General features: G+C 35.6%; 2 protein-coding genes across 3 annotated transcripts; one reads left to right on the top strand and one right to left on the bottom strand.

The window, feature by feature from the left end:
• Positions 1 to 12335: 12335 nt before the first annotated feature.
• Positions 12336 to 20137, top strand: LOC112325573 (uncharacterized). Of its 2 annotated transcripts, none has more exons than XM_024592315.2 (12): positions 12336 to 12745; positions 14488 to 14634; positions 14787 to 14901; positions 15012 to 15106; positions 15470 to 15573; positions 15914 to 15951; positions 16497 to 16732; positions 17441 to 17534; positions 17650 to 17840; positions 18261 to 18480; positions 19015 to 19182; positions 19669 to 20137. In XM_024592315.2, the coding sequence occupies exons 1-12, from the start codon at positions 12512 to 12514 to the stop codon at positions 19815 to 19817; spliced, it is 1791 nt and encodes a 596-aa protein (XP_024448083.1). In that variant the 5' UTR covers positions 12336 to 12511; the 3' UTR covers positions 19818 to 20137. The 2 variants fall into 2 exon arrangements, with proteins under 2 accessions (XP_024448083.1, XP_024448084.1); XM_024592316.2 differs by lacking the exon at positions 12336 to 12745 and adding an exon at positions 13434 to 13823.
• A 2848-nt stretch (positions 20138 to 22985) lies between these two features.
• On the bottom strand, positions 22986 to 27706 carry LOC7484099 (protein SUPPRESSOR OF GENE SILENCING 3-like). Its single transcript, XM_052449781.1, has 6 exons — positions 27544 to 27706; positions 25217 to 26266; positions 24770 to 25064; positions 24318 to 24562; positions 23668 to 23825; positions 22986 to 23514 (listed from the first exon to the last, which is right to left on the bottom strand). Exons 2-6 carry the CDS (start codon positions 26246 to 26248, stop codon positions 23292 to 23294), a joined length of 1953 nt encoding a protein of 650 aa, XP_052305741.1. The 5' UTR covers positions 26249 to 26266; positions 27544 to 27706; the 3' UTR covers positions 22986 to 23291.
• Positions 27707 to 27930: the final 224 nt, after the last annotated feature.

Genomic DNA, 27930 nt, shown 5'->3' with positions numbered 1-27930 from the left:
AGTGATTCAGATCTGCAACGATGTTTCTTGTATTGTGCAGTATTTCCTGAAGACTTCATGATCCCTAGAAAGGGTTTGGTAAGGTATCTGATTGATGAGGGAGTGATAAAAGGGTTCAACAGTAGGGTGGTAGAATTTGACAAAGGCCATTCAATGCTTAATAGACTTGAAAATATCTGCTTGCTAGAAGGTGCTAAAATGTATGGTGATCGCAGCTGTGTCAAGATGCATGACTTGATTAGGGACATGGCTATCCAAATACTGCAAGAGAACTCTCAAGTCATTGCTAAAGCAGGTGCACAATTAAAAGAATTTCTGGATGCAGAGGAGTGGACAGAGAATCTTACGAGAGTTTCACTAACCCATAACCAAATTAAAGAAATTCCTTTTAGCCATTCACCAAGGTGTTCCAATCTCTCAACTCTACTGTTATGAAATAATAAACACTTGCAATTTATTACAAGTTCTTTTTTCGAGCAATTGCATGGGCTAAAGGTTCTTGATCTGTCACGTACAAATATTGAAAAATTACCTGATTCTGTTTCTGATTTGATGAGTCTCACTGCATTATTGCTCAAAAGGTGTGAGAACTTATGGGAAGTACCGTCATTAAAAAAGCTCAGGGCATTGAAGAGATCTTTGTTTTATTACACTTATAAAGATGCCTCAAGGCATGGAATATCTATCCAACTTGAGGTATCTTAGAATGAATGGATGTGATAAGGAAGTTTCCAAGTGGGATATTACCTAAACTCTCTCACATGCAAGTATTTATACTAAAGGAAAGGATATATGGAAGAAGACATGCCCCGGTAACTGTTAAAGGAAATGAAGTATGATGCTTGAGGAAGTTGGAAGATTTGGAATGCCATTTTAAAGGCCACTCTGACTTTGTGGAGTATCTCAAAACTCGGGATGACTTTGTAGGAAGTTTAATTGTTCTGGTTGTAAGAGTATGAAGAAGTTGTTCCCTCTTGGCTTGCTGCCAAACCTCGTAAACCTGGAAGAGATTAGAGTTATGCATTGTGAGAAAATGGAGAAGATAATAGAAACAACAGATGATGAAAAAAGCAGCAGAAGCTCTTATTCCATCACCAAATTCATTCTTCCAAAGTTAAGAATCCTGAGATTGAGATATTTACGAGAACTGAAAAGCATTTCTAGTGCAAAACTGGTTTGTGATTCTGTCGAAAGAATTGATGTATGGGAATGTCAGAAGCTAAAGAGGATACCGATATGTATTCCATTGCTTGAAAACGACCGGCCATCTCCTCCCCCTTCTCTTAGAAGAAAGATTATACATCCAAAACAATGGTGAGATTCAATGGAGTGGAAGCATCCTAACGCTAAGGATGTCCTTTTACCCTTAGTAAAGTTTTATTGGTAAGAGATGACACTGCCCTTAATTTAATATTGAATTATGCGTAAACATCGTGTTTCAATTCCTCTCTCTCAATCTCTCTCTGCCTTTTTATTGAATTTAAATGAACTAGCCTTGACCACGACCACTTAATGATTGATGTGTGTGTATTAGATTTGACCCACAAGTAAGGAAGCAAGACGAAGACATTTGAAGCATTTGGAGAGCAACAGCACAATGTAGCCAATTCATCCACAAGATTTTCTCAAGACCTTTACACCCCTCCTCATTTTGTTGTTATCATCCCAACCTTGAGAACTTCCTTCTCTTCTTGGTTCCTCTGTTTATTTATTATTTTGTCCGAAATTTTTTTAATTTGTCTGCTATATTCATGTAAAAGTGGACGACTCTTGTCTTTCTAAAGATTGGATTTTTAATGAGAATTTGATTGGCTTCGAAGCTTATGGCTTTTAATTACTTGATGATCTTTTTGTAGGAGGATGGTGAGGACAAGCCTCTTAATTAATAAATATTGGAGAGAGCATATTCTGAATCACTCTTACGCTATTTCAGTTATGCCCTCTGTTCTGCTTATAGTGATAGGCAGGCTGCAAAGTTGATCATGACTATCTTTGGGGTTTCTGAGGCTTGTCATTCACTTGGTCTCATGCATAGAGATCCTAAGCCTGACAACTTATTGTTTCATAGTGTACGTTGCGGGGGATGCTCCTCTTAAGGCCACAGATTTTGACCTCTCTGTAATATTCTACAAGCCATGTATGGTACCTTCTATGTTAGTTTTGGTGTTACACAATGAATGGATTGTCTCGGTGTTTGTTCAAAACCTTGTTGTCGTTATCTTTTGTAGGTAAAAGTTGGGAAAGATTTCTGATAACTGATATTTTACAGCTGCATATTTTACTTTCTAAATATGTAGGATTTTGCATCAGGTTTGAATTGTAATAATAATTTCCATCCTCAAATTCCATGAATTGAATTTGTTCACATATTCAACCTCGTATTGTAAGAGAATCGATGAATTTGGTGTTCATGAAGTGGGGGGCCTTGATCACTCCTACTGATTTTGTAGTAGCCATTTTGAAAGTAGAAAGCAGGGGTCTTCACAATTTAAAACAGATCAGACTAGACTTGTAATTCTTTACTTCTAAACTTTTTTTCTAGCTGTGCTTCTATCTTTAATGTACAAGACACTCCGTTGTGTTGTAATAACAAAAAAAACTTTAACAAATTGTCATTTAAAACTTTATGTGTAATATATTTAAAAAAAAAATTATAACTTAGAGCTTTTCTCAATTCAATATACTTTTCCTTTTTTTTATTTTTGAAAATCATAATAAAAAAGAGAGAGGTAGGTTAGATGGTGAAGTTTAATTAGGAAAGAAAGCTTTATTTTGGGGGGGGGGGGGGGGTGTTAAATACTAATTTAAGATGGTAAATACATGTATCTTTTCCTCCATTTTATGAGCATGTGTACCTAAACTAAGTAAAGACATCCCAAAATTCACAATCCTTAAAGTTTATGCAATCTCTTAAATAGTATTTGGTTAATGATTTATAACAAAAAAAAATAAAGATAATTAGGACAAGCATTTGTTTATAATGGAAATGAGGACAAACATATGTTCCTCTAAAAAATGTGTGTGCGTGTGTATATATAATAAAAAATATTTATTTATTCATAGAAAAATTGGATTTTTTTAAAAAAAAAATGTCCCTCGATACATTTCAAAATTCTTATCTCTCAACAACTTTAGTTTTGACCTATTAATTTTATAGCATTTAATTTTTTACAATTTGATTTGAAAAAACTCCAAAAAAAAATATTAAAAAGAAAGAAATACAAAATCCGGTTACAAATAAAATCAAATTGAAAAGAATTATATAATTTCATCAGCAAGCATGAAAGATATACATATTTGAAGTTTTAATTTAGAGAAATTCTTACATCTAGGTTATTATCAAGAACAATGAATGCACCCCACCCATCTCTATCTATTTTCAAGCTAGCAACACGATTGACTCTCATACGTTCATCATTATATACATTTATAATGCTCACCAAAAGTTGGCGATGCATTCAATTCAGTGGGTCTGAGGCATATCTTGGCTCCCTAGATCTTTGAAAATCTTCAAACTAATTTATCAAATTCAAAACCAAGTTTGATTTCTGTGAACCATCACGGTCGTTGATGGCATTGCAAGAAAAATTAAAAAAAAAAAAAAGAATTAACCATCCATAATTGAGAGTCACAGCTTGCTAAAAAAAGGTTGAAGATAAAGGAATCGCAATCCTCTCTGTTCCTTGTCCAAGTACGAAGAAAAATTCAGTAACAAGGCATCTATCAGTTTTTTTCCTGAAAATAATATAATTTGTCAATTAATTCGAGGGCAATTAACACACAATTTCCAAAGTAATTTGCAGTACAGTTGAACTTTTTTATGGACCATTGTCATGTACAGAATCTTAGTCAAGTGCGTATATACGTGCTACTTTAACTCTTTTTTTCTCGTCAAATAGGTCTTCGTATGGGATTTAGTTATGATTGTAATCTTTGAAAAACTATAAACTATACCTTCTGATAATAAGATACACAGAAGGATCGTGATATTAGATTTTAAAGTATTATCAAACAGTACTTAAGAGCAATATCCATAGCAAAGAGTCATGATGGTCATGGTCTAAGCCACACAGCGAAATTCCCAAATGATTACTAGCTAGTAATTTACAACTTTATCTTGGGTATACAATCCTTTATTACTTGAATAATCACAACAAATAAACTTTACCTAACTATATATTGCTTGTTGTAAGGATGATCATGAAATTAGTCTCAAATTTGAATTACCCATGTTGCCTAATTAATTTAATCCATAAAAAGGAAGCATAATCCTTTTAAGTGTGGAGATTAGCAAGAATCATATAGCTCTCAAAGGCTCGAAAACAAGAAATACTTGTATCACTTTGTTGTGTATATGCCTACATATAAAACAATATATATTATTTCTAGAGTACCCAAAAAATTTACACCCACTAGAAATATCATTGTTGGGTTTGCAAGGAACTCTATATTCTATCTACCTTCAAACCTTTTGATGAGATAGGATGCAAGAACATCTTCTTCAAAACCTTAAACACCATAACAATCTGTTGTCTCTTAGACTGAGTAGAAGCACTTATCATGTCTGATTTGGAAATCTTCAACTCTTTCTTGACACGACAAAGGTGCTTCAACTCTCCTCTAGCACATTCAGAATCCAAACTATCAACTGAATATGATCCTTTCTTTCCTCCCAAGGAATCAGAAGAAGCCCTTTGAAGTTCCTCGTCATTGAATTTCTCCCACAACCTATCCATCTTCTCCTCAATACTCTCTATCTTCAATTCCTGACATGTTGTAAAGGAGAAACTTTGCTTGAAAAACGGCAACTCTCTTTCGTCGTCTTCGTAGCGATAATCCGGATAAACTAGTGAAGAAACACGCCATAATGATGGAGAGAATGCAAAGTGAGGAAGAGGGTTGGTGATCCTTGGGAAGCTGAAGTCTTCTGTTGACACCATAGTTGCTTTTTCTTGGGGTAACTATTTGGGATGTTTCTGCTTAATATTGCTTAGACTACAAAACAAAGAAAGAGGGAATTATGATATTAGTTTAGAGTTGAAAAATCCAAGAATTTTTTTAATGTGGATTCTATTAATGTCGAGAGACAAAGATAAGTAGCCAATCATCTTAATGTCAATAGAGACTTGAGTCATCTCAGCCATCGCCGGATTGATAGGAAAGGTAAAGAAAAATAGAGAAATTGATTTGCAAGTTAAGTAATTAGTTTCTAATACGATATGTTCTTTTTCCACCATAAGATTTTCACAATTAGTTGATGTGCTTCTTAAATACGTCAATAATATTTCCAATCAATGAAGTAAGTATTACTGCTTCTTAAAATTGTATTTTTCATTTAAAAAACATCAAATTAATATATTTAATTTTTAAGTGTTTTTTAATAGTTTTGATATTTTAATATTAAAAATAAATAATTAAAAAATATTTTAAAAAAAACCAGATGTTGTTTAACCAGAAGAAAAAATCAAGGAAAAAAGGAGGTGTGTGAACCAGATTTTGTTTAATTTAATGGTTGAAAGATACATGCAACTCCTATATGCAAACTCAAGTCAACAAGATGGTGAGAAAATAGAATGAAGTGGATGGCCATGGCCGGCTGGACCACCACCCACCACTAATTGAAGATGGTCCTCCAAATGCTGGTTGAGGGAAACCACATAAAGTTACAGTCGTTTATATAGTGCAAATTGTATATTTGTTTTCCGAGTACTGGACCATGTGGTATCTATGAGCCTGACCATTTCTGCAGGTCAAACTTGCTATTGAAGGATTAGTTTAGATGGCAGCAATTTTATTATCATTCCATTTATGATTAAATCCAGAAAAAGAGAGTAGTTTTACTAAATAATTCAATTTACTTTGGTAACAGTTCAACAATCTTGGTTTATGATTTTTAAACTCCATTCAGAAATTAATTTGAAACAAGTTATAATTCACGAATTAGATAGCTCAACTCATGTTAATCCATCTTAAATCAATTTTTTATTTTATAAAAAAAAATATATATATTATTTTGAAAAAAAAAAAAACAAGTTATGATTTTTTTCTATATTGATTAGGTTATAGATCAACCTGATTTTTTAATCAATTCTCTTATAAATCTTAGATCACCCTAATTACTAATTAACCTGTAAGATTATGTCGGGTTTTAAACAATGTCTTGAATAAGGAAGAAGATGATGAGGAAAATATATAATATATTAAGACCTACGATTTAAAAAAGAAAATCGAGGACACGCATGGGGGCAAATACTATATTTGTGTGCTTATAAAAAAATTCCCTAAATCAATTAATTTTCTTTTTTAATTATCTAACTGCATCATGACAACAATTTTCTTAATTCACTGTACAATTTTCTTAATTCACTGTACAATTTTCTTAATTCACTGTACAATTTTCTTTTGACCTTTCCTGCCCATTGATGATTGAACTGTCTATAAATTAAGGTGCTGGTGACGCAGTCAACCAAGTCCACTGATTCAAACCTTTCAATGGCATCTCATCCTATTATATTACAACCTATTTAATTAGTTTCCCAAAAAAAAACATCATCATTAAAAGTACAAAATATATTAAAATTTTCTTAATTCACTCTCTTGTCTTTGTTTCAACACTCAACATTAATAACGTTCCCAGAAGGCGTTAGAACAAGAAAGAAGAAACAAGCCTTTGAAGGGCTTTCTTCGAAAGTTGAACAGTAGACCTGGAACCGGTAGACTGGGTAATCAGGACAAAAAATCACAAGTAAATAAAAGGCTGTCCAATTTACTTTGTGTTTTTGGGAAAGTCAGAAGACATACATACATGATTGTAAAAAAGAAAAGAAAAACCCTAAATAAATGCATGCTGTGTGTGTATGATTTATGACTGTTAGTGGGAAATGGTGGAGGTTTTGTTGTTGACCGAGTTCCATAAAAATTTGCGGTTCTCTATTTTTATTATTATTTTATTTTTATTTAATGTGAATGTTAGGGTCAGCTTGCACACACCTCGACTAATCTCTCTATATTCATTCATGCTTATTGGTGCATAATTTCCAAGCAATTAAGGTTGGATCCATGATGATGATTTATGTGTCTAATTGCGATATTTCTTCATGATGTTTCAAAAGTCAATCCATCAAATACAATTTTAATTTTTTGTTTTTGTTGCCTCCGCCTTCTAGAACTGATCAAGTTTAGATAGGTTCTATGTCAAGACACAGGAGAAGAAACAGTGATTTCGCTAAAAGTTTTAGTTTCTATACTAGTTAGGTGTCCGCACTACACCGCAGGCTCACCTTTAACTTTCTAAAAAAATTAGGAGCAGGATTCAAGTCTATTTAGATCCTACTAGACTAGATCTCAAGCATATTTGGGTCCTGCTGTAGCCAGGACCAAGGTTATTTTAGGTCCTGCCAACCTGGCTCAAGTCTAGCCTTGAGTTAGCCTTGGACTAGGCTTTGGACTAGGCTATGCAAGACCCAAGGTTATTTGGATCATGTACATAGTAGGATCCAAGTTTATTTTTGGATCCTGCAATTAATAATTTGTGTGTAATTTATAAATGAAAATAAATGTAAAATTAAGCGTAATTTGATAAAATTATTATTACAATACATTTGGTAAAATTAGTAAATGATATAATATTTTCTTTCATATTCATCAATTATTTTATTAATAATATTAATTACAATAAAATATACTCTTATAAATTTTACTGAAAATAATAATATTTATAATACAAATCATAATATTTTTAGTGTTAATATCATTAATTATTATAAAAATAATATTATTTATAACTCCAAAAATAATAATATTTTTTATATTAATACTATTAATTATACTAAAAAATATATTAAGAAAAAATATAATAATAATTTTATTATTAATTATACCAAAAAAAATAATATTAAGAGAACAAATAATAATAGTTTTGAGATCAACACTATTAATTAGACTAAAAAAATAATAATATTTTTAACACCAATACTATCAATCATACAAAAAAAATATATTAAGAAAAAATATAATAATTCTTTTAATATTAATTATACTAAAAAAATAATATCAACAAAACAAACAATAATATTTTTACTATTAATACTCTAAAAATTAGTTATACTAAAAAAAGAATAATAAGAAAACTAAGAATAATATTTTTAATACCAATACTTGTAATTATACTAAAAGTGTAGGCAGCCTAAGCGCCACGTGACGCTTTGGCTGCACCCAAGAGGAAGCAGACCAAGGTCCAGGTGGCGTTGGGCTGCGGGCTTGGGTTGGTGTTGTCCAAGCGCCACGTGGTGCATGGTCTGCCCGTGGCCAGGACCCAATTCTATTTTTGGTCGTGCCCTACCAGGCCCAAGGCTAACCTTGGGCTATGCCTGTGAGTGCCCAAGCCAAAGCACCACGTGGCGCTTGAACTGCAGCCAAGAGGAAGCAAGCCAAGTGCCACGTGGCATTTAGGATGTCCGCTCTCAGGAGAGAACCCAAGCGCCACGTGTCCCAACGTGATTTTTTTGGGCTGCACCCAAGAGTAAGCAGACCAAGTGTCAGGTGGCGTTGTGCTGCTGGCTTGGGGTGGTGATGCCCAAGCTCCACGTGGTGCTTGCCCTCCACCCAAGAGGAAACAGACCAAGCACCAGGTGGTGCTGTGTTTGCTCAGCCCCAGGCAGGCAGCCCAAGCGCCACATGTGCGCAGCCCCAGGAGACGCGCTTCCAGCCTAGCGCTTGAGGCCTGCAGGCTACAGCCTCCCTAAATGCCCCCACCAACAGTGCAGTCAACAGTGCAAGCACTCACAGTGCACAGTACCCGCGCTACAGTGCAGTCCACAATGAAAGCGCTCACAATGCATCCATAGTGCAATCCACAGTGAACAGTAGCCCGCGTTACAGTGAAACACTTATCCCTTTTATATATATATATATATATTATACTCTTACGATAATAGAGAAAAACTAGTTAATTGGCTTGAGTTTTGACCAAACTTTTTAAGATGTTAAAAAAATATGCTGATATTTCTAATTTTTTTAATATACTAAAATGAAATGATGATATTATGGATCCATCTAGGCTAATCGATCATGGGCCAAATTTGGCTTCGTAACATTGTTTTTTCTAAAACCATGTTGCACTGAACCAGAGCTGCTTACCTTGTTTCCTTTAACATCCCCACATGGCCACATGCAAGTGACAAACACTTTGACAATGCATAGAACAGTTCTGCTATGTGAAGTAAGATGCTTTGTGTTGAAATGTTATCATAAACAGAAGTCATTGTTATTGAAAAAGTAGCAAATATTGTAATGGTCACATTATTTTACTTTACTCTTGCTTATTGTTCTTATAATTCTAAGAGATCATTTGTCCTCGCAAATAAGCATGCTGCATGAGCAGAGTAGAGATACAAGGCGCTGCAGTTGATCCTTCGAATACAAATTTGAGTGTTAATAACCCATGGATGGACAGTATTGAATAAGATAATTAGCAAGTGTGACTACAGCTATGAAATTTCCAGTCTCTTAGAATTATAAAAATATCCAATCTCATTACCCACGACTTACTAAGCTATGCCACCAACAAGGATGAAGCAAGCAGAAGGAATTGGTTTGTATATTGAAACCCTCGAAAGGACTGCAGAGTGTGCAGGCCAGACATGCAGTCTAAATTAATCCACACTTTTACGATTTTTCATAAGGACACAATAGATTTTATCCCATATTTTGTAGTTTCTACAGAGGTAATAAGGTAAAAACATCAATCTGAAGTTGGAAACATACCAAAACTGTAGCAGCAACTCATTCCATGATCCTGACCCAGAAGTTGGGGAACGTTGCGTCCAATCGATTAACTTGAAGTGGATCGTGTTTCCTTATTTCCATGGCTCCATCCCATCTAGCATCTGCTGCATACAGGTTTGACAAAACTACATAGTTCCCAATATTCTCTGCTTGAATTTTATATAAATGGTCCGCTACAAAGCAGTCCAATTCCACTTCATGACGGGTCCTAAACCATAACCGTGAATCTCTTTCCCAAACCAGGAAGCAATATTCTCGTCTAGAGATCCACGCACAGGTAGAATATTAGCTAAGGTTGTATATTTTGGCTTTGTTTGACCTTTCAGCATCGAACTAAACAATGTTAATGCATCATCCATCAAATTATTCTCTGCAAACCCTGCAATACTCACATTCCATGAAACAACATCTTGTTCCTCAATACCGTCAAAAGGAGCATAAGCATCATGGAATATATTGTTGCTGCTAGCTGTGATTCACTTTTGATGTTTTCATCAGTTGAATTGACGTGAAAAGGAATTCATAGTGCGTATGGTGAATATCCTTCAACTCCCTTTGATTCTTTTGTGGATTTCTGTTGGATTTTTATAGGAAACCCTGCAAGTACATTTCTTGACGGAGGTTGAGTAGGATGGAAAACAAGAAGACTGTTCGCTCTGTTCGTTTCTTGGTGCTGGCAATTGCCCCAATGGAGTCTTCATGGTGATTTATGTCCCACTAGTGGAAAACATTGGGAGGCAGTCGGGATGCAAAGCGAATGGTAACTGGGTTTGTTATAAGGCAAACTCATGGGTTATAATACGTCAAAACCTCAAAATCCTACGGGTTTCTTACATTAAAGACCAAGCAAATCCGTGTCTCCACTTACAAATTTTTATATATAAAAAACTAGAAAAACTAGAAAATAAAAATCCTAAACTGAAAAAAAAAAAAGGAAAAACTTTTTTTCTCAAAAAACTCGAGCATCACATTGTTTTGAAATCGGGTGAAAGAGGGGAGATGAAATCGTACAATTAACACTTTTGATCATTCCTTCAGGGAAGATGAAAGAGGGGAGCATTTGAAATCATGTGAGAAGAAACGAAACAAAAGTTTCTTGTGGCATTGAAACGTAGTGAAGAAATTGGTGGCAGTGTATGCATGGATGGTGTGCTTTCAAAGCCCACAGCACCTGAAAGAAGGATTGCAGTCCTGCCTCAATGGGGATAATTGATATTTTACATTCTGTTTTGGAGGGAATTATGTAAAATAATAGTTCCTAACGGCGAGTGGTTACACTATTAACTGTAAAATGATATTGTCATGAAGGGCAGGTTATGGGCATAAATATACCTTAACGCCATCCCGAATCCATTGTGCATATCCTGTATCAGGAATTGGCGTAATGGTTCCCCAACCTCTGGGATGACATTAATTGAGAGCTTGCCCAAAATGTATGGATGGTGTACTTTCAAAGCCCACGGCTGCTGAAAGAAAGTTTGCAGTCCTGCCCGCATGTGGATCATCCATTCTGCTTATCCTGTTCAGGAATTGGCATAACGGTTCCCCAGCCTCTGGGATGACATTGAGAGCTTGCCCAAAATGTCGTAAAACGTCTCACTGCCATCCCAAGTCTGATTTTGTATATCCCTCGTTTAGGATTGATCTCTCCATACTTGGTGCCATAGGTGAATACTGTGGCATTTTTTCGACAATTTGTAAAAAAGAAAAAAGATTTAAGAACTTCGATGGTAATGATTGCTTTTGTAAGTATTACCTCTGCCTGTTTCCCTTGGAACATGGCTCCTTTTACGTTCATTTACTTTCATCTCGGAGAGCTTCATCTTTACACTCCTTATAATGAATAGCAGGTTGTGTTGTGCTGTAGCACACTGTCATGCCAGGCTCGTACACAGGGAAACATCACAAGCCGCCACCAAGGAGGTCACCACCTCGTCGAAGATCCAATGCAGCGGATATGGATGCATCATTTGATTATTTTGGAAAATATGCTGGACATGTTTGATGATAGTGTCTTGGTTATGATAATTCCTTCGATCCCTTTCATGAAGATTATCATCAGGACATCTTTGATTATGCGAATCACTTCGATGACATGTGAACATTTTCATTGAATGGATTGGAATAAATTATATCTGAGTTAAAAGAACTGATAACTTGGTCCTTCTAGTCAATCATAAGTTAAATCTTTGATCATGAACTAATTCATGGATCTATTACCTTTTCAATTGAGATCTAAATTGGCGACTCAATGAGTTTTTTCCACAACCATCATCAAATAGTCTTTCTCTTTATCACTAGAGGGACCAACTTATTATTTTCTTAAGAATACAATGACGTAACAACTTACTTAAATTCGTTATCTTTATTGAATGAAATCCTAATTTCTACTAGAATATAGTGCAGGAAGGCAACAAGAGATTTAAAGTTTTAACCATATTATTAAGTTAGGGCTAAGTTAATGGATTATCGGGTTAACAACCGAGTTTAATAACACCGGTTTAAAATGAGTCCCAAAAATAAAAACACACTCTCTTTGCTCTGCAATAGTGCACGACACAACTCCTCCTCGTATTCCTATTTGGTACTTTATATAAAAATAAAAAAAGATTCTTCCTTTACTTTCCTACCTTCGAATCCATCAACTCATCTCTCGCTTTTCACTCTCTCTAGCTTTAAGAGAGAAGCCAATCTGCAACCACCGCTGTAAGAGAGGAAGGAGAAGATGCCGCCACCTACAGGACCAGGAGGAGGAGGAGGAGGAGGAACTGGTGGTGGTGAAGTAGGGCAACAGAGACAAGGACAGCAACAACAACAAGGAGGGATGGGGCAAACAATAACAGGGATAATAAGGATGGCTGTTTTTTGGTATTTCATCTCTAAATTCATCTCTCCCAAAAAAGCCCCCACTGACCCTTCCATCCTAATCTCCAATCTCTTCCAAAAAGGAGAGTCTTTGGTATGTATTTTTCATGTTCTAGTGTTTTTTGTTCTGATCTGGGCTCTCTTTTTTCCTCTGACTTTTGTCTTCATTTTGAAAAAGTTTTGATCTTTCTTCCTGGGTTGATCCTGGATTGGTGCATTTTATTGTTGGTGTTAAAATTGCTGAGATTAAACAAAAATCAGATATTTCCACGTAAGGGAGTTGTTTTCAACATGCTAATTTTGGTTTTTGAGCATCTATGTCATGTAAAGATTGTTCTGTTGCAAAATTTGTGAGCAGGTTCACAATTTTGGAATTTTATGCTTCTTTACCCAGTATTTTTCGACCTTCTGTAATGTGGAATTTTCCTTTACCTGGATATCACTGCCCTTGTAAGCTATGAAATAGGATTTAGAAGCATTTGTGAGCAGTTGCTTCGTAGTGCGTTTGCGTGGCTGTGACTAATGCAGCGCATATTTCCGTGTGCTTGAATTTTCACGTTTTTATTTGCAAAGTTCCATCTTGTCGTACAAGATGAATTGATATGGTGAATAGATACTGCTGAATCAGGGGCATAGGGATTATGTAGAACTAGGTGAGAATGAACGAGAAAGGGTTTGTCCCCCGCCGGTTGAATGGAAAAAAAGAGGGGGAGGGAAGTCTCTGAGTGACCCCATTTAAAAGGTTAGGAGTGAAACTTTGTAATGGCAAGCAGGAGCAGCTACTCATCGTTCAATTGAACTAGAGTGACTATGCCTGTATAGTGGCATAGCAGGGAGGAACCTACTTACTCTTTTTGATGATCTTTTAGGAGAGAGAGGGTTGTATCAGCTAGAACCCATCAAGCAGTGAGAATGCTTCCTGAATCACCTCACCTGCTGACCTTCTTGCTATTTTGAAGGAATTGAATCTGGGATCAGACAATATTAGGTTATGCCGAGCAGGTTTGAAGAGGTAGTTGGATTGAAAGTCTACTTCATGGTCTTGGGAGTCAGAAAGCACAGTAGATTTTGAGCCTTATGACTGGTCCTGACACAGTACAGGCCATCACTCTTTTAGTTGAGTTGTCGCGCCTTGAGGCAGTCCTCTCTTTCCAGTGCTGTATGAAAAAAAGGTCTTGAATATTTTTAAGTTCTAGTTTTTATCATGTTGTCTTTTGATATAACGAAAGACTGGTTTTTTAGCCTGGTTCAGTTAACCACATTTGGTTTTCCTTTTAACTGTTTTTAGTGGGGTCTGAATTTTCGACATGGGAACCTTATGCTTGTTTTCCTTGTATTCTTTTAAAAGTTTGCAATCTATTCTAACTGCTATAAGCTGTGAAGTGGGAGGTAGGAGTGTTTGCTAGCAGAATTACCTTCCAAACGCTTTAAGCATAATACTGATTACAAATATCAAAAAAGGAAAACAGTGTTTAATTCCATATGCTATGTTGCTGGAAAGCATGAACCTATGCACATTTGAAGTATGTAATACAGTCATTAAAACGTTATAATTTTTGCAAGTTCAAACCAAGTAGGCCGGCTTTAATCTTCCTACAGACATCAGAAAAGACATGGATGTTTGCAGCAAAGGATTTAGAATATAAATTTCACAAGATTAAGAAAAAAATAAAATGTAATAGAAATTTACATGTGGAAAAATTTTGTATTTAGTAACTCTATTCAACTACCTTTTCCCTGTCATATATATGTTCATGATGCTGGCATGCTCCTTTTGCTTGTGATTTATTTTGTTATGTAGCAGTTCTATTCTAATTGAATTTCATCTGCTTTCAGGATATGTGGTTCTATCTCTCCGAGCATGAAAGGTTTAATGACTTCTCTAATGAAGGCGCGCTTATTTGGCATGAAACTAATATACCTTATGCTGTTTGGGGACCAGAGAGTACAAGGTCTCTTTCTTTGAAATACCATCCATCTGAGGTACTTCGTGTTGCAAGCACTGAATCTAACTTCATTTTTATCATATTTTCAAGCACAGCTTATAGGATTATATTCTGAAGACGAATCATGATGCTTATATTTGTTTTCCCCACATAAACTACCCATAAACATGAAGGCGTATTCTCTCTCAGGCATTGAAGCACAATGGCACTCTTTATGCCCACATTTTCTTTGCACAATCTGGATATCCACCAGATCCCAGTGATCCTGAGTACCAGCCTCTTGCTGCCTTTGGAAGAACACATCGTATGATTCTTTCCATGCACACCATGTTCATCTTTTCTTTCTTCATTTGATAACATATTGATTGATACAAATTCAATGTTAAAGTAGCTCTTCCTTTTCATTGATTGCAGCTGTTGTCACATACTTGCCCAAGTCAAAATCAGATAAAAGGAAGAGCCTGTGGGGGAATTCCAAAGACTCCGAGGAGGTTGAAGCAGCATCTCAGGTCTCTTCTTGGCTGTTGATCATTTGTAAAATTACTTTAAGATGAATTTTCCACAGATGACCTTTATCAAAAAGAAAACTCAGTATTTTTCTTATATGTGTTTATGGTTGATATGTTTATGATAATTGATTTAATAATAAAGCCTGCTAAATCCTCTGAGAAACCAAGTCTTGTCCTAGATTTGGGGGCACCATTGTTCTCCGTGCCCATTTCTATCCTGAATAGTTCTCAGAATTTTGTTCTCTTAGCATTCAGAATTTTGAAGTTTTCTACCATTTGCCTTTTATTCTTTTATGATTTTTTTTTCTTTGTAATGTCATGCATTTACGTAGTCCTTACACAGATTTACGCTGATTGCTTCAGGTGGTTGATGATAGTCAAGCCGATTCTAAAGATGATGGCCCTGTAGAATGGATTTCATATTGGAAACCTAATGTTACCATTAATCTAGTTGATGATTTCACAAAGTATGTTTCTTCTCAATTTCAAGGTTCTGTAAGATTTTGTTTCTACTAGAAAAAAAAAATTAAGTTGAAAATAGGAACTTATGGATCATCTAATTATTTATTTCATGACTTTATAAGTATTCAAATAAATTGTTTGGAAACTAAATAAGATTGGAAAAACATGAAAGAGGCTTGGCAAATTGCAGATGGGGATTTTCTTTTGCTTCTTTCTTTTCATATATTTAAATTTTATCAATGCCTGTATAGCTTATACCCACTCTCTTTTCTATTTCTAATCATGATTATGCACTGCTTTGTGGGTAATTAAGCAAATTGTTTGGCCTTTATCTTTTCTCTGCAGATACCCCCATAATGCTGTACCTCCAAATATTGCTCCTTGTATCCTTAAATTCTGGTATTTCTTCAAGTATAAATTTATTTATGTGGTGTTTCGTTTCCCTTCCCTGAAAATCTTGAAAGAACTTTGTTGGGTGTCATTTTGAAATGGTTCAAACAATTTAGCTGGCAAAGTTGAGCCCCTTCCTTTATCAATTCTGTACTTACAAAATTTTATTGTTTCTCAGTGGAAGCTGTAGAGGAATTTACCAGCATGAGAATAAAAAAAAAGTGATAATTATCTTATGTTAATGGAAAGCTACTTTGCTGTTGTAGTGGCAAGTGTTTAGTTTGATTATGATACAACTAATTATATCTCCATGCATATGTGCAAACATAAATGACTCACTGTACAATTACACTATATCTTGTGCACATATATTGTACAGTTGATGGCAATAAATATATAAAAGTAGCAAAGGGTTATGTTCAAAACAAAATTATGGCATGCTTTTGATGTGGCTGCTAAGCTTGCTACAGCATTCGTGTCAAAATAAAAACTATCATGTTGTCACTTTGGCTTTGAGTTCTTGACTTCAGACATGCAGACTTGAATGTTGAGCCTACTTCAGGGAATTACTTCCCCACCCTATTCTTCAACGAGTTCTGGCTGCTTCGAGATAAATTTATCGCAATTAATGATACTGTGACAGAATTGACACTTAATTTGGAGGTGGGTCCTATAAGCACGACAAAATGGCAGCTATTCCTGCAGATTGATCAGTCATTCCAGGTTCATCGTAGTTATGGAAGCATGCTTGAAGGCGAGGCTGATGAACTGAAGGTACCACTTAATTGTATTCAGATCACAATATGAAGTTGGGTGACTGGAGAGTCTAGATTTTGTTGGAATATGATACAATATTTCTACTTTTAACTTGAAATCCACTTAGTTACATATATTCTCACTTATCATTTCCATTCCAAAATTGTCTTAGATTAGAGACAACATGGAGTTGCTGACATTTGATATAACTCCATTGTTATGTTCAAGTTGGTTTAGTTAGTTTCTAATTAGTTGACTTGGATATTTAAGCCATTGATTACCATGCATAAATTACATGTTATAAGGCATCATAGACTTCACCATCCTTTCTTTAGGTGGGAAGCAAAGCCTTTTCCTAAGAGCTTGTTTTTCTAATTGAAGTTTCATAGTGAGAATCATATGCTTCTTTGGAAACTTGCTTTTTAGAGTCGAGTTGCCAAATAATTGAAGTTTGTTGCCTGGTTAATTGATATATGATGGTCAAATTAATGATGTGACTAGACTCTGACAAAAAAAGGTAAATAAATATAAGTGACTGAATGTGTCAGAATAAATTTGATTGAGTGGAACATCATATAATTATAGCTTCATGAAGCTAGATCCTAGGTTTGCAAGTTAACTTCTGTTTGTTTGTGTGCTTGCTACTTTTTAAAGCCAATGTGAAAGTTAGAAAAATCATGTGTTTCCTCAGTTTTCCATGTATTGATTAATTGATAATTTTTGTAGAGGGTGTTCTTGGAAGGAAATCCTTACCTCCTGGTGATCACAATGGTCGTTTCAATGCTTCATTCAGTGTTTGACTTCCTGGCATTCAAGAATGGTGAATTACGTCCCACTACAATAATAAAGTTCTATTTAACTCTGGATTTGCTCTTTCCGCTGATGCCTTTTATGAGATGTATATGAAGTTCTTGTTAAAAAATTTTCCTCTTCAGATATCCAATTTTGGAACAAAAATAAGTCTATGGAAGGACTGTCTGCAAAGTCTGTTGTTGTGAGCTTTATATCTCAGCTCATTGTCTTTCTCTATCTGCTTGACAATGACACTTCATGGATGATACTTGGAAGTTCTGGGATTGGTTGCTGCATTGAGTTTTGGAAAATAGGGAAAGCTATGCACATAGAGGTATTGATCCCGATTATATATACTGATTTGTTATACTGTCTGTGTGGGTGTCTGTGACTCCATGCAGCGCAAAGATTGATGCAGTTGCTATGGTTTTACTAATGTAAATAGTTTTTCACATGAAACAATAAAGTGGCTTATTTGTTTTGCATTTGTTACATCTCTTGTTACAACACCTATATTCAATCTTCCTTCACAACATTTTCATTAGTGTGCACATTCTTGCTTCTGTCTTTAGCTGCTCACATGCCGTTGTAGCACATAATGGGCAAAATTCGTTTTCTCATCTTCCCATTTTTAAATTCTGCATGTTACAGTTGCCGATATTACATCCATTCTGCAGCTTGTATAAATGTCGGTAATTTTAGTTTCTGAGTTTTCAATTAAGCAAATTTCACAATTGTTCTCATTTGTCTCCAGATTGATAGAAGTGGAAAAATCCCTATGTTAAGGTTCCGAGATCGCGAATCATATGCAGGGAATAAGACAAAGGAATATGATGACATTGCAATGAAGTATTTGTCCTATGTGCTCTTCTTCCTTGTTGCGTGCTCTTCTGTTTACTCACTAATGTATGAGCGCCACAAGAGCTGGTATTCCTGGATTCTTTCTTCACTCACCAGCTGTGTGTACATGTTTGGTAAGCTACTGTTTTCATCCATCCATGCACTGTCCTCTATTTTTTTTTTGCTTAAACCCTTCTCAACAAATTGAGAACAGGAATTTGTAAAATGTTTTTCCAGCCTGCATACAGCATAGTAATATTAGGATCTTGACTTGAAAATATTACAATATTAGTAGCCTTGTGTAGTTGAGAATTCTGTTTTCAAATTGTATTTTGACTAATAAAAATTCCAAAATTATTTGACTTGTAAAGCCAGTATGGTTGTAGATTTGAATCTAGCATATTTTTGTTATACTTTTTTATAGATATGCTGTTGTGCTCTCCACAGATGGTCATTTTTGTTCTTACATGCAAGCGATGCAATAAGAACTACTAATCATTAAGTTCTTTTCTCGTATTGTTAAGGTCACGATCTCTAGATTTGTCATCAGCATGTTTTCTTGTAGACGTCTAGGTTTAGTCACTCAAATAAAATTCAGTTTGTCATGGTAACGAGTTTATACCAACTTCATACATCATTTTGTATTAATAATTACTTCATTATTGCAGGTTTTATCATGATGTGCCCTCAGTTGTTTATAAATTATAAGCTGAAGTCTGTGGCACATCTCCCATGGAGGCAGATGACATACAAGTTCCTTAACACCATTATTGATGATCTTTTTGCATTTGTCATCAAAATGCCAACATTGCATCGGCTATCTGTCTTCCGAGATGGTGAGATATAATCAGCATTCTACTATTTCTCTTTCCACAGTCATGGTACTAAAGTCAGTTAGCATTTACACTGGATGGCATTAGAATGTATCACTATCATCCCTTTCCACGTCGATTACCCTGATATATCCTTAGCCCACTCCATCTCTTCTGTCCTGAGCTTCAACCTGAAGCCTGAAGACAATAAAAACCTCGTTGTTCACAAAGCAGCTTTGCACAATGAAATTCTCCCAGTATTGAGAAGAGGGTAGAAGTGCACAAGCCATTAGCATTGGTGAAACTTGAAAGCCAACTCCTGCTGCATGGATAGTCAATTCAAATACTTGGGGCTAAATGTTTGAATAAGACTATTTAATTATGGTAGTTTAATTTGGTTTGCTGTGAAAAACGTTGAATCCCGTTGCTTAAATTGTCCTGTATGTAACGTGCTTTGTGAGTATGATTCAGTCATGCACTTCTCTCACGTCATTTTCTTTTATCTTGCAGATCTTATATTTCTGATATACCTATATCAGAGGTGGGCTTATCCAGTGGACAAAACTCGTGTAAATGAATTTGGTTTTGGTGGTGAGGATGATCAGGCATCGTCTGGTGAAGTAACTCCTGCAAAAGAGGAAGAGAAGAAGACCAACTGAGCTAATTTTTTGTCAAGTCCTTTGGAACTAGAGCACATAACTAAGTTCATAGGATATTTCTAACTTTTTGCTGCTTTCTTTTTGATAATTATCATAGAATGTTGATCCTGAGTTAGTGGTTATAGGTCAGTGGTCAATTCTCTTAAAGATTTGTTTTGATTGCAAAGTGATGATGGAATCCCTTTCCTGGGTTCTGCCAGTTCCACATATTATTACTCTCTATTTGTAGATTAGAAAGGGATGCTAATTATGAACAATCCTGCTTCGAGCACGGCCGTTGTACAATACATCGAAGAAATGAACGTTCATGCTTTATGTTTTCCAGGTAAGTTCCAGGATTTTATCCCAAGAATTTGTTTCAGACGAAATTGTATAATTCAGGATTGCAATTAACAAAAACTAAACGTACTGTCGATAATGCATTATGCTCTCTTTCACAAATCATCATGGATTGGAGTGGTATTTTTTTAAAAAAATCAATTTGTTTTTGGAATTTATTTTATTTTGTACAATTGAGCTTTTTCAAATCTAAATTAGCATCTAATTATTTTAGAAGAAATAATTGGATTGAGAGACAAAGGAATTAAAGTAAAAATTTAAAGTGTAAAATAGGTGTTTTCAAACTTTATGCGCAATATATTTATTTTGGTTGGTTTATAGTTGATTGGTTTTTTAAATTATTAAAAATTTAATTTTGATATAAATTTTTTTTTTTATGAAGACAAAGAGACTTGCTGAATTATGGTTTAAAAAGAAAAAATCATCATTAATAACTATTCTAGCCAACAAAATAATTAATAATAGTATTAATAAGTTCATTTTAATTATACTTTCATCTAGGTGTTTTTTTTATTATCTTGCTTAAAAAATCAAAGGCTTGTTTTTCTACCCACTCTAGTTGCTAGATTATGAAGAAAGCAAATGACGTATTATTTGTTGTCTCTTTAAAAAAAAAAATTGGGACTATAGTTATCAAACTCAATTTAGGGATTGACCCGACCACATAATTAGTTCCCTGGTTATACAGGTTGACTCAGGTCAACCCGAATTAATCTGAAAAAAAAAATTGAAATTTTAATATTTCATATGAAAAAATTAAGAAACAATCCATGTGAATATAGGTTATACATGTTGTAAATAATAAAGTTTAAAAGATTATTTCAAAAGGTTTTTTATCCCACATTAAAAAGATATTATATTATCCTTTTAAGTTGAAGTATTTAAACCAAAAAGATTTTTTATTCCATATTGAAAAAACATAACTTTTTTTTCTTATGAACATAGAGTATATATACTAAAGAGTCTTAAATTCCACATTGATAAAATAAAATATTTTTCTAGTATTTATATAGTGAACTTTGAAAATAACTAATAACCAACTAAAAAATATGAAAAGAAAGTCTCTGACCAGAAGAAAAAACACATTTAAAAAAAATGTCTCTATTAGGTTTTTCCGGGTCAACCGAGTTTAATCATTCTTTTGCTCTTACCGGTCTTTCACCTTACCTGGACCGGTCCAGCCGCCGGGTTGACCGGGATCCCAGGTCAATCCGTTGGGCCGAACCGAATTTAATAACTATGATTGGAACAAATGATAAGTTGTTCGCTCTTTTAAGAAATTTTTAAAAAATAAAACTAGGCCCAGACGAACTAGACCTAGACATGTGAGCTGGGTTGCAAGGCACACATGTCTCGGCTGACTTTTCTTTTTTGCCCAGGCACATGGGGCTGCCATGCACATGTGTCAAGGCTCTTTTTTTTCTTTTTTTTTTTTTTTAATTTTGCTATTTTATATTTGAGTTAAAAAATGATAAAAGAAATCATTGAATCCATGAACCGGGTTGCAAATTTAACGAATTAGTCTGAAGCATCCGATCTATTATTATTTTTTAAAATGCTTTTTTTGTCCCTCGATTTTAAAAAATATAATTTGTGATATCCCACATCGAAAGCTCGTCCAAAGCCAGGGCTTTATGAGTAGTGCTGGTCGTTGACATATTGTACGCGTTTTAGGGCGTCGGGCTCAAAAGTGGACTCGCGTCACCAGAAACAAAATCGTGAGGACAGTAAGGCCCAAAACAGACAATATACAGCAGGTTGGGTCGGGCTATTACATTTGGTATCATAGTCGAAGACGACTCGTCTTAATGTGGAGGGATTGTGATATCTAACATCGGAAGAGAGCGTCCAGAGTCAGGGCTTTATGAGTAGTGCTGGTTGCGGACTTGTTGTACGTGTTTTGGGGCGTCACTTGTTGTATGTGTTTTGGGGCATCAGGCTCACAAGTGGGCTCGCGTCACTAGAAACAAAACCGTGAGGGCGGTAAGGCCTAAAGCAAACAATATACAACAGGTTAGGTCAAGTTATTATATTTTTTATATCAAATATTTTTTAAAAAATATTTTTTATCGCAATATATTAAAAATTTTAATTTAAAAAAAAACAAATTAAATTTTAGCAAACCTGCATTTAAATCTCTCTCAAACAATGACGTAATCCTCTCAGGCCCTCTTCCAATCAACACATTATCTAACTCACTCATTTCAACCCATCAAAATCAGATAATTTGCTCACTCATTTCAACCCATCAAAATCAGATAATTTACGTATTATATATAATAATAAATAAATAAATCTAAGAAATCATCGTGGACAAAATAAATTTTTTAAAACCTGAACCTATATTCTTTTTATTTTTATATATTATAATTTGTGAATTAAACATTTATTTAAAAAAATTTAAAAATGTCACAAGCTTCCGATTAGATTCTTAAGAGAAAAAAATTTCGGTCCAACCTCTAGGGATCTAAAAAAAGAATTGAATAATTATCAAAAGTAACAGATCCAAACCCGAAAACCCTTATAGCAAAGTCTTGGATAATGGATCATTTTTTTCAGGCACTGTTTTGCATTGTGGGCAGAGGCCCCCCTCTGGCCTTTTCTTCCACTATTCCTATGTCCATAGGGCCTTAAGACTAACCACAATCCTGAGACCCGCAGCATTCCAATTAGCTCACCCTCGTGAAAGGACGTGATTGCATTCGCCTCTCCCAACTCGTCAACCACAAGAAGAAAAATGGCCCACAACAAGCCATGTATGGATTGAACAGCCCCTCTCATGATTAAACATCCATCAACAGACTCTAGCTAAAGAAAAATAATGCAACGAAGAGGAAAAGGCCTGGCAACCACATGAAACTTTTAGACCGCATTACAAAGTTCGAAATATGCAACCATCCATCAAGCCAAGCACCGCCGCGAAGCCCCATCAAAACAGTCTTAACAGTAACTGATAAAAAGTGGCTTTTTTCTTGGACATGGTTCTATCCCTAGGGGTCTATTCTCTGCAAGTTGTGTGTATTCATAAGAGAAAATATGGAAATGCCTCAAAAGTTTTCTCAGTGCTTCGTCGTTAAAAGTTCATGCCACTGTTCTTTTCTATGACTGTCCCCTCCCTTCTCTCACCTTGGAACTTCAGACGTTGGCAGAGCCTTCCGCCTGGTTTGGGGTGTACTTCTTCATAAGGCTGGCTAGCCGAGCATCATACTCTTTCTCCATTTCAAGTTCTTCCTCCAAGTGCCTCCGCTTCATTGCAGTCATCTTCTCACCATGTTCTTCAATCAAGTTATCCCTCTCAGCCACATACTCCTCCATCTCTTTGTCTTGAAGCTCTATAAATTCCTCAACTTTTTCCACTCTATATCCAGACACGACAAGCATAGAAAAATGGAACATTAACAATTACTTCCTACCAAAGTTACCATAACATTGATCATCAGGTTGATCTAGAACCTGTATATGGTATAACAAATTTCAAACAGATACTGGAAAGAATTAAGCAACCATATACCTGCTTCTATATTCCTCGGTATTGGAAGGATTTGCATTTAACTCCTTCACCTGCTGCCGCTTATCCTGCTGCAGTTTCTCAAAATCCTCTTCTTTTGCCTCTCTTTGATCACGGATTGTTTGGAGTTGCTCCTTGAAAAATTGCTCTTGGAAATCCAACTACACAAAAATCGGAGTTCGTCAAATCAGATAAATTGTTCAGTTACCAACATTTATTCAACAACCACATGATAGAGTTCATTGGAGAATTGAATATCAGCCAAAGTGAGATAAATTTCTCAAGCATAGTCACAGAGAAACAGTAAACTGTCAAAAAAAAAAAATTTAAAATGGCTTCTAACTGCAGAATACATTTAGAAATATTTCATGCTTTTTTTAAAAAAAAATATTTATTTATTTTCCCCTCCATTGATATTTCAGTGAAGTAAAGCAGGAAACCAAGCATATCAGCAAGATGTACAGGACTAGCATTTACAAGAGTAAACAGTCAGTTTTAAGGGATTCTACATGTCCCTTTCATGAACAGTCAAATCATGGGTTTTATTAAAAGTTCATGACATGCACACAGCAGCATCGAGTAGCATACATCAGTTGCATGTGTAAGTATTTCATAGGACAGACAAAATTATATCCACTTAATAATAGCAGTACCTCTTCCTTGTTCTGTTCATGATGCATTTGGGTTCTCTGCCTCACAATGCGATTTTCTTCTATTGTCTTCCGCAGCTTCTCAGCCACTATTCCACAATATTTTTCAAGTTGTTCTGAATGCCTTTGTTCTTTAACAACCTTGTTCTTCAGGTAGATGAGTTGCTGGTTGTCCTCAGCCATTTGCCTGATTTGGTTGACAACCATCTCGTGGTATGACCTCAATTCATATTTCAGCCTCGACTTCCCTACTCAGCCAACATAGAATGTCAAACCAATCATAAAATATATAAAGACATCAAACATAGCTGCAAGGAAAAGCCAAATTAAGTATGAAATGAAATTGTTACAATAAAAGATTCCTTGTGGAATGTCTGGGACTATATGTGTCCAGGTGCATGGGTGTTTCAGTCTGTGTGTGTGTGGAGAGAGAGAGAGAGAGAGAGAGAGAGAACCCTGAGAATGCTGATTGAAGAGGTCCAAGTCTTCCTTCAGTGCCATGTAACCATAGAGCTGGCGCTTTCCACCCTGATAGAATAAGACCCGGCGACGATCCCAAGCATTTCTATCAGTTCCCTGCTCGGCAAAATGCTTATGCAAGCGCTCAGCTTCTAAATATCCCCGTGCAGAGCTCTCAAAGATCAGAATACTCATCCCACGATGACCCTGCGGACCATAAGAGTGTCTAGCCTTCACAGCAGCATATCCACTGAAGTAGTCAAGAAGCTCTTGATTGCCCATTCCAAGCCACTGAAATCCAATTCAATACACGGAAGTGTGTGTTAGTGCTACCGAATTAAAAACAAATTTGTTATGGATCAGAAAAAATTTAACTAAGTCTAAAAGAAAGGTTGAGTCCCACAAATTCAATCACAGCAGAGAAAAGAATTGTTTGATGGTACCTTATCATTGTCATCCTGCTCAAGCCTAGTATTCATAACAATAACCATTGGAGGCCAAACAATTTCATGATCTTTCTCATCATCCTTTAAACCTTTCCATTTGCCAAACACTTCACCAGCTGGAATAACTGAAGTTCCCCTCCTGCTCAACTCCTCATCCAAAAGTTCTGCAAGCTCCCTATGTAGCTTTACCCTTTTAGATCCTTTTGTTTTGGCATGTGTGATCAAGGGCTGCAGGCCTCTGTACCAGTCAATAGCACCAGGACCACCTTGACACGCTGGACAGTGCCACTGCCTTGCTGGTTCATTTACCTCTTCAATGGACAAACTATCCAAACTATCAAAGAATTTCTTGAACCATCTGCTCTTCTTGCGAGTCTCATGACTTTGTTGACTTGTATCAGAGTCAAAATCCTCGCTTAAAAGCTCGTCATCAGTATCATCTAAGGAGTCGCCATCATCTTCATCATCTTTGTCATCATAATCATCATTTTCCTTCTTGACCTCATCATTCTCTTCTTTTTTCTGATCTTCTGAACTCCTCAGGGGAGTAGCACCAGCCCTAGCTTGCCAGCTCCATCCATGCTCCAGAGGTGGACGGATTACAGGTTGTGGGGCTGCGTAGTTGCTCTGCATGCCCCTGTTGAATGTTTGGGGCCTTGCAGCTCCTCTGCCAGTTGGTCCCCTAGGATCAACAGGCTGTGTTGACCAGGCATTGCCAGGATTCCTTCCTGATCCACCATTATTCCTCATGCCTAGCTTCTGTATCACATCAGGATTTCCCCATGCTTTGTTATTAGTGTTCTGAGAACCCCAGGGTTTTGCAGCACTGCTTCCAGCTCTGTTCTTGGACTTCTTTGCAATAACCTCCCATTCCCCATCATCTTGTACAGAATCCAGACCAATGTCTGCCACACCCTGACTCAACTGTTCAACAGCAGGACCAGAGGCTTCTGCTACATTTTTTCCCTTGGATGATAAGCTCGTATTTGCACCAGAACCAAAAGGCTTTCCACCTCCCCTTGAACCCATCTTCACCAAAAATGTGTGCTGAGAAAAAAAGGATAAAGGAAGTCACCAAAACAGATTTTTAAGCACCATGTTGTCCTACTCTGAAGGTCAAAATTTCAATAACCTTTTATTACTATTACTGTACTGCCTTCCGGCACCCTTGCCAAGGCAGATAATTATATGACAAAACCTGAAACAATTCTGCAAGTCATCAACCTCCTCAATGGGAGGAGAAACACTCACCACTCATTTCTCTAAATCAAAATGCAACTTCAATAATTGGGAACAAAACAAAAGAAGAAACACTAACTCATATCGCCATCAAACTTGTCATTTCATTAAAAATACAATCTCAGAAAGGGAAGGTAATGGGAAATTTTTTTAGACCAAACGAGAGTGAATGACTGCTACAAAATGACCTCGGCTCACAAAATGAAAACAAGCAACTATTTGATTGCTTAAAATCATTTCCATTTGGAAACAAAATACAAGCTGTCAACTTATAGGTAAAATCTGCAAAACACATTTTCCCTCCTATTAACCCAAACTTGATAAATAATTTAAAGTTCAAGGCTTCAGCAATGACACTACCACTAGTCAAAGTTGTCAACTAACAAGAAAAATGCTAAATTACAGCCAGGTTTCGTAGTGCAGTTTCTCAACAAAAAGTGGTAATTTGATGTTTTTGGGATGGTTTTGTTACAAAAACGTCAGAGCCTTCAAAAAGCACTAAAAAAAAGCATTGATTTGATGCTTTTTCAGTTCAAAATCTCATTTAAAAAAGCACTTGCACCACATTAGCAAACACATAATAACATCAAAATTCCATTTCTTAAACAAATAGCAGAAAACCCTAAACCCTAAATTAGAAGTCACCACAGCCATTAATTCCATGTGTCTGCTTCCTTTATCAATATCATTCACATATTTACTTAATTTCCACACCAAAGAAAAACCCTAAACCCTAAACGCTGCCATAGACACAGACACATCACTGCATTTACTAAACCACAAATCAAAAAAAAAAACAAAAGAGAAATCATACACAGGATAACAACAAAATAAAACGAATTCAAAAAAATAAAAACAAAAATAGCTTAAGTTCACATTATTTTCTTCCTCGACGAATAACACAAAAGAATAAAAAAATAAAAAATCATTTCAGACTGTTTTCTTAAAAAAAAAATAACCAAAAATATCACTCACAAGCTCTCTGTGTCTCTTGAAGACATTTTCTTCAGGCAATGTTGATTAATGAGATCGAAGTAAAATAAGTGGCAGAAGCGATAATCGGAAGAAAATACGGGGAGATGTACCTGATAACGACGGAGTTCGCGGAATCCGTCGGAGGTTGAGGATGACGCGCTTGGAAGACAGAAAGGAGAGGAAAAGTGTTTGTAGTGTGAGTGAGAGAGAAGGGAAAGAGTGAAGACTCCGTCTTATACATACGGAGAGAGACTGAGCCTGTTTGTCTGCCTGCCTGCCCCGGACCTCAAATTTTTATTCGCTTTGCTTTTCTTTTTTTTCCAAGCTGAAAAATATATTTTAGATTTAATTATTATTAATAAATTTATTAAATTCGATTCATTACCTAGCTCCATTTGTTTGCTGAAAAATATTTTTTAAAAAAATAAATTTTAGAAAAATAAATTCCAGAAAAGTGAATTATTTTTTGATATTTGATAGTATAATAAAAAATAAAT

The sequence above is a fragment of the Populus trichocarpa genome, unplaced genomic scaffold, assembly GCF_000002775.5.
Source record: "Populus trichocarpa isolate Nisqually-1 unplaced genomic scaffold, P.trichocarpa_v4.1 scaffold_25, whole genome shotgun sequence".
In the NCBI taxonomy this organism is placed as follows: Eukaryota; Viridiplantae; Streptophyta; class Magnoliopsida; order Malpighiales; family Salicaceae; genus Populus; species Populus trichocarpa.
The sequence above is the reverse complement of the archived record's forward strand: the minus strand, read 5'-3'. Positions and strand labels throughout refer to the sequence as shown.

Bases quoted from the DNA above. Each gene is read 5' to 3' on its own strand.
- LOC112325573 (XM_024592315.2), top strand. From the start codon at position 12,512: ATGCCGCCACCTACAGGACCAGGAGGAGGAGGAGGAGGAGGAACTGGT. The intron at 15,107-15,469 runs GTCTCTTCTTGG...TGATTGCTTCAG, and splicing joins AGGTTGAAGCAGCATCTCAG to GTGGTTGATGATAGTCAAGC. The intron at 17,535-17,649 runs GTGAATTACGTC...TTTCCTCTTCAG, and splicing joins CTTCCTGGCATTCAAGAATG to ATATCCAATTTTGGAACAAA.
- LOC7484099 (XM_052449781.1), bottom strand. From the start codon at position 26,248: ATGGGTTCAAGGGGAGGTGGAAAGCCTTTTGGTTCTGGTGCAAATACG. The intron at 24,563-24,769 runs GTTCTCTCTCTC...TTGGCTGAGTAG, and splicing joins CTTCAATCAGCATTCTCAGG to GGAAGTCGAGGCTGAAATAT. The intron at 23,826-24,317 runs GTACTGCTATTA...ATTTTTGTGTAG, and splicing joins ATGAACAGAACAAGGAAGAG to TTGGATTTCCAAGAGCAATT.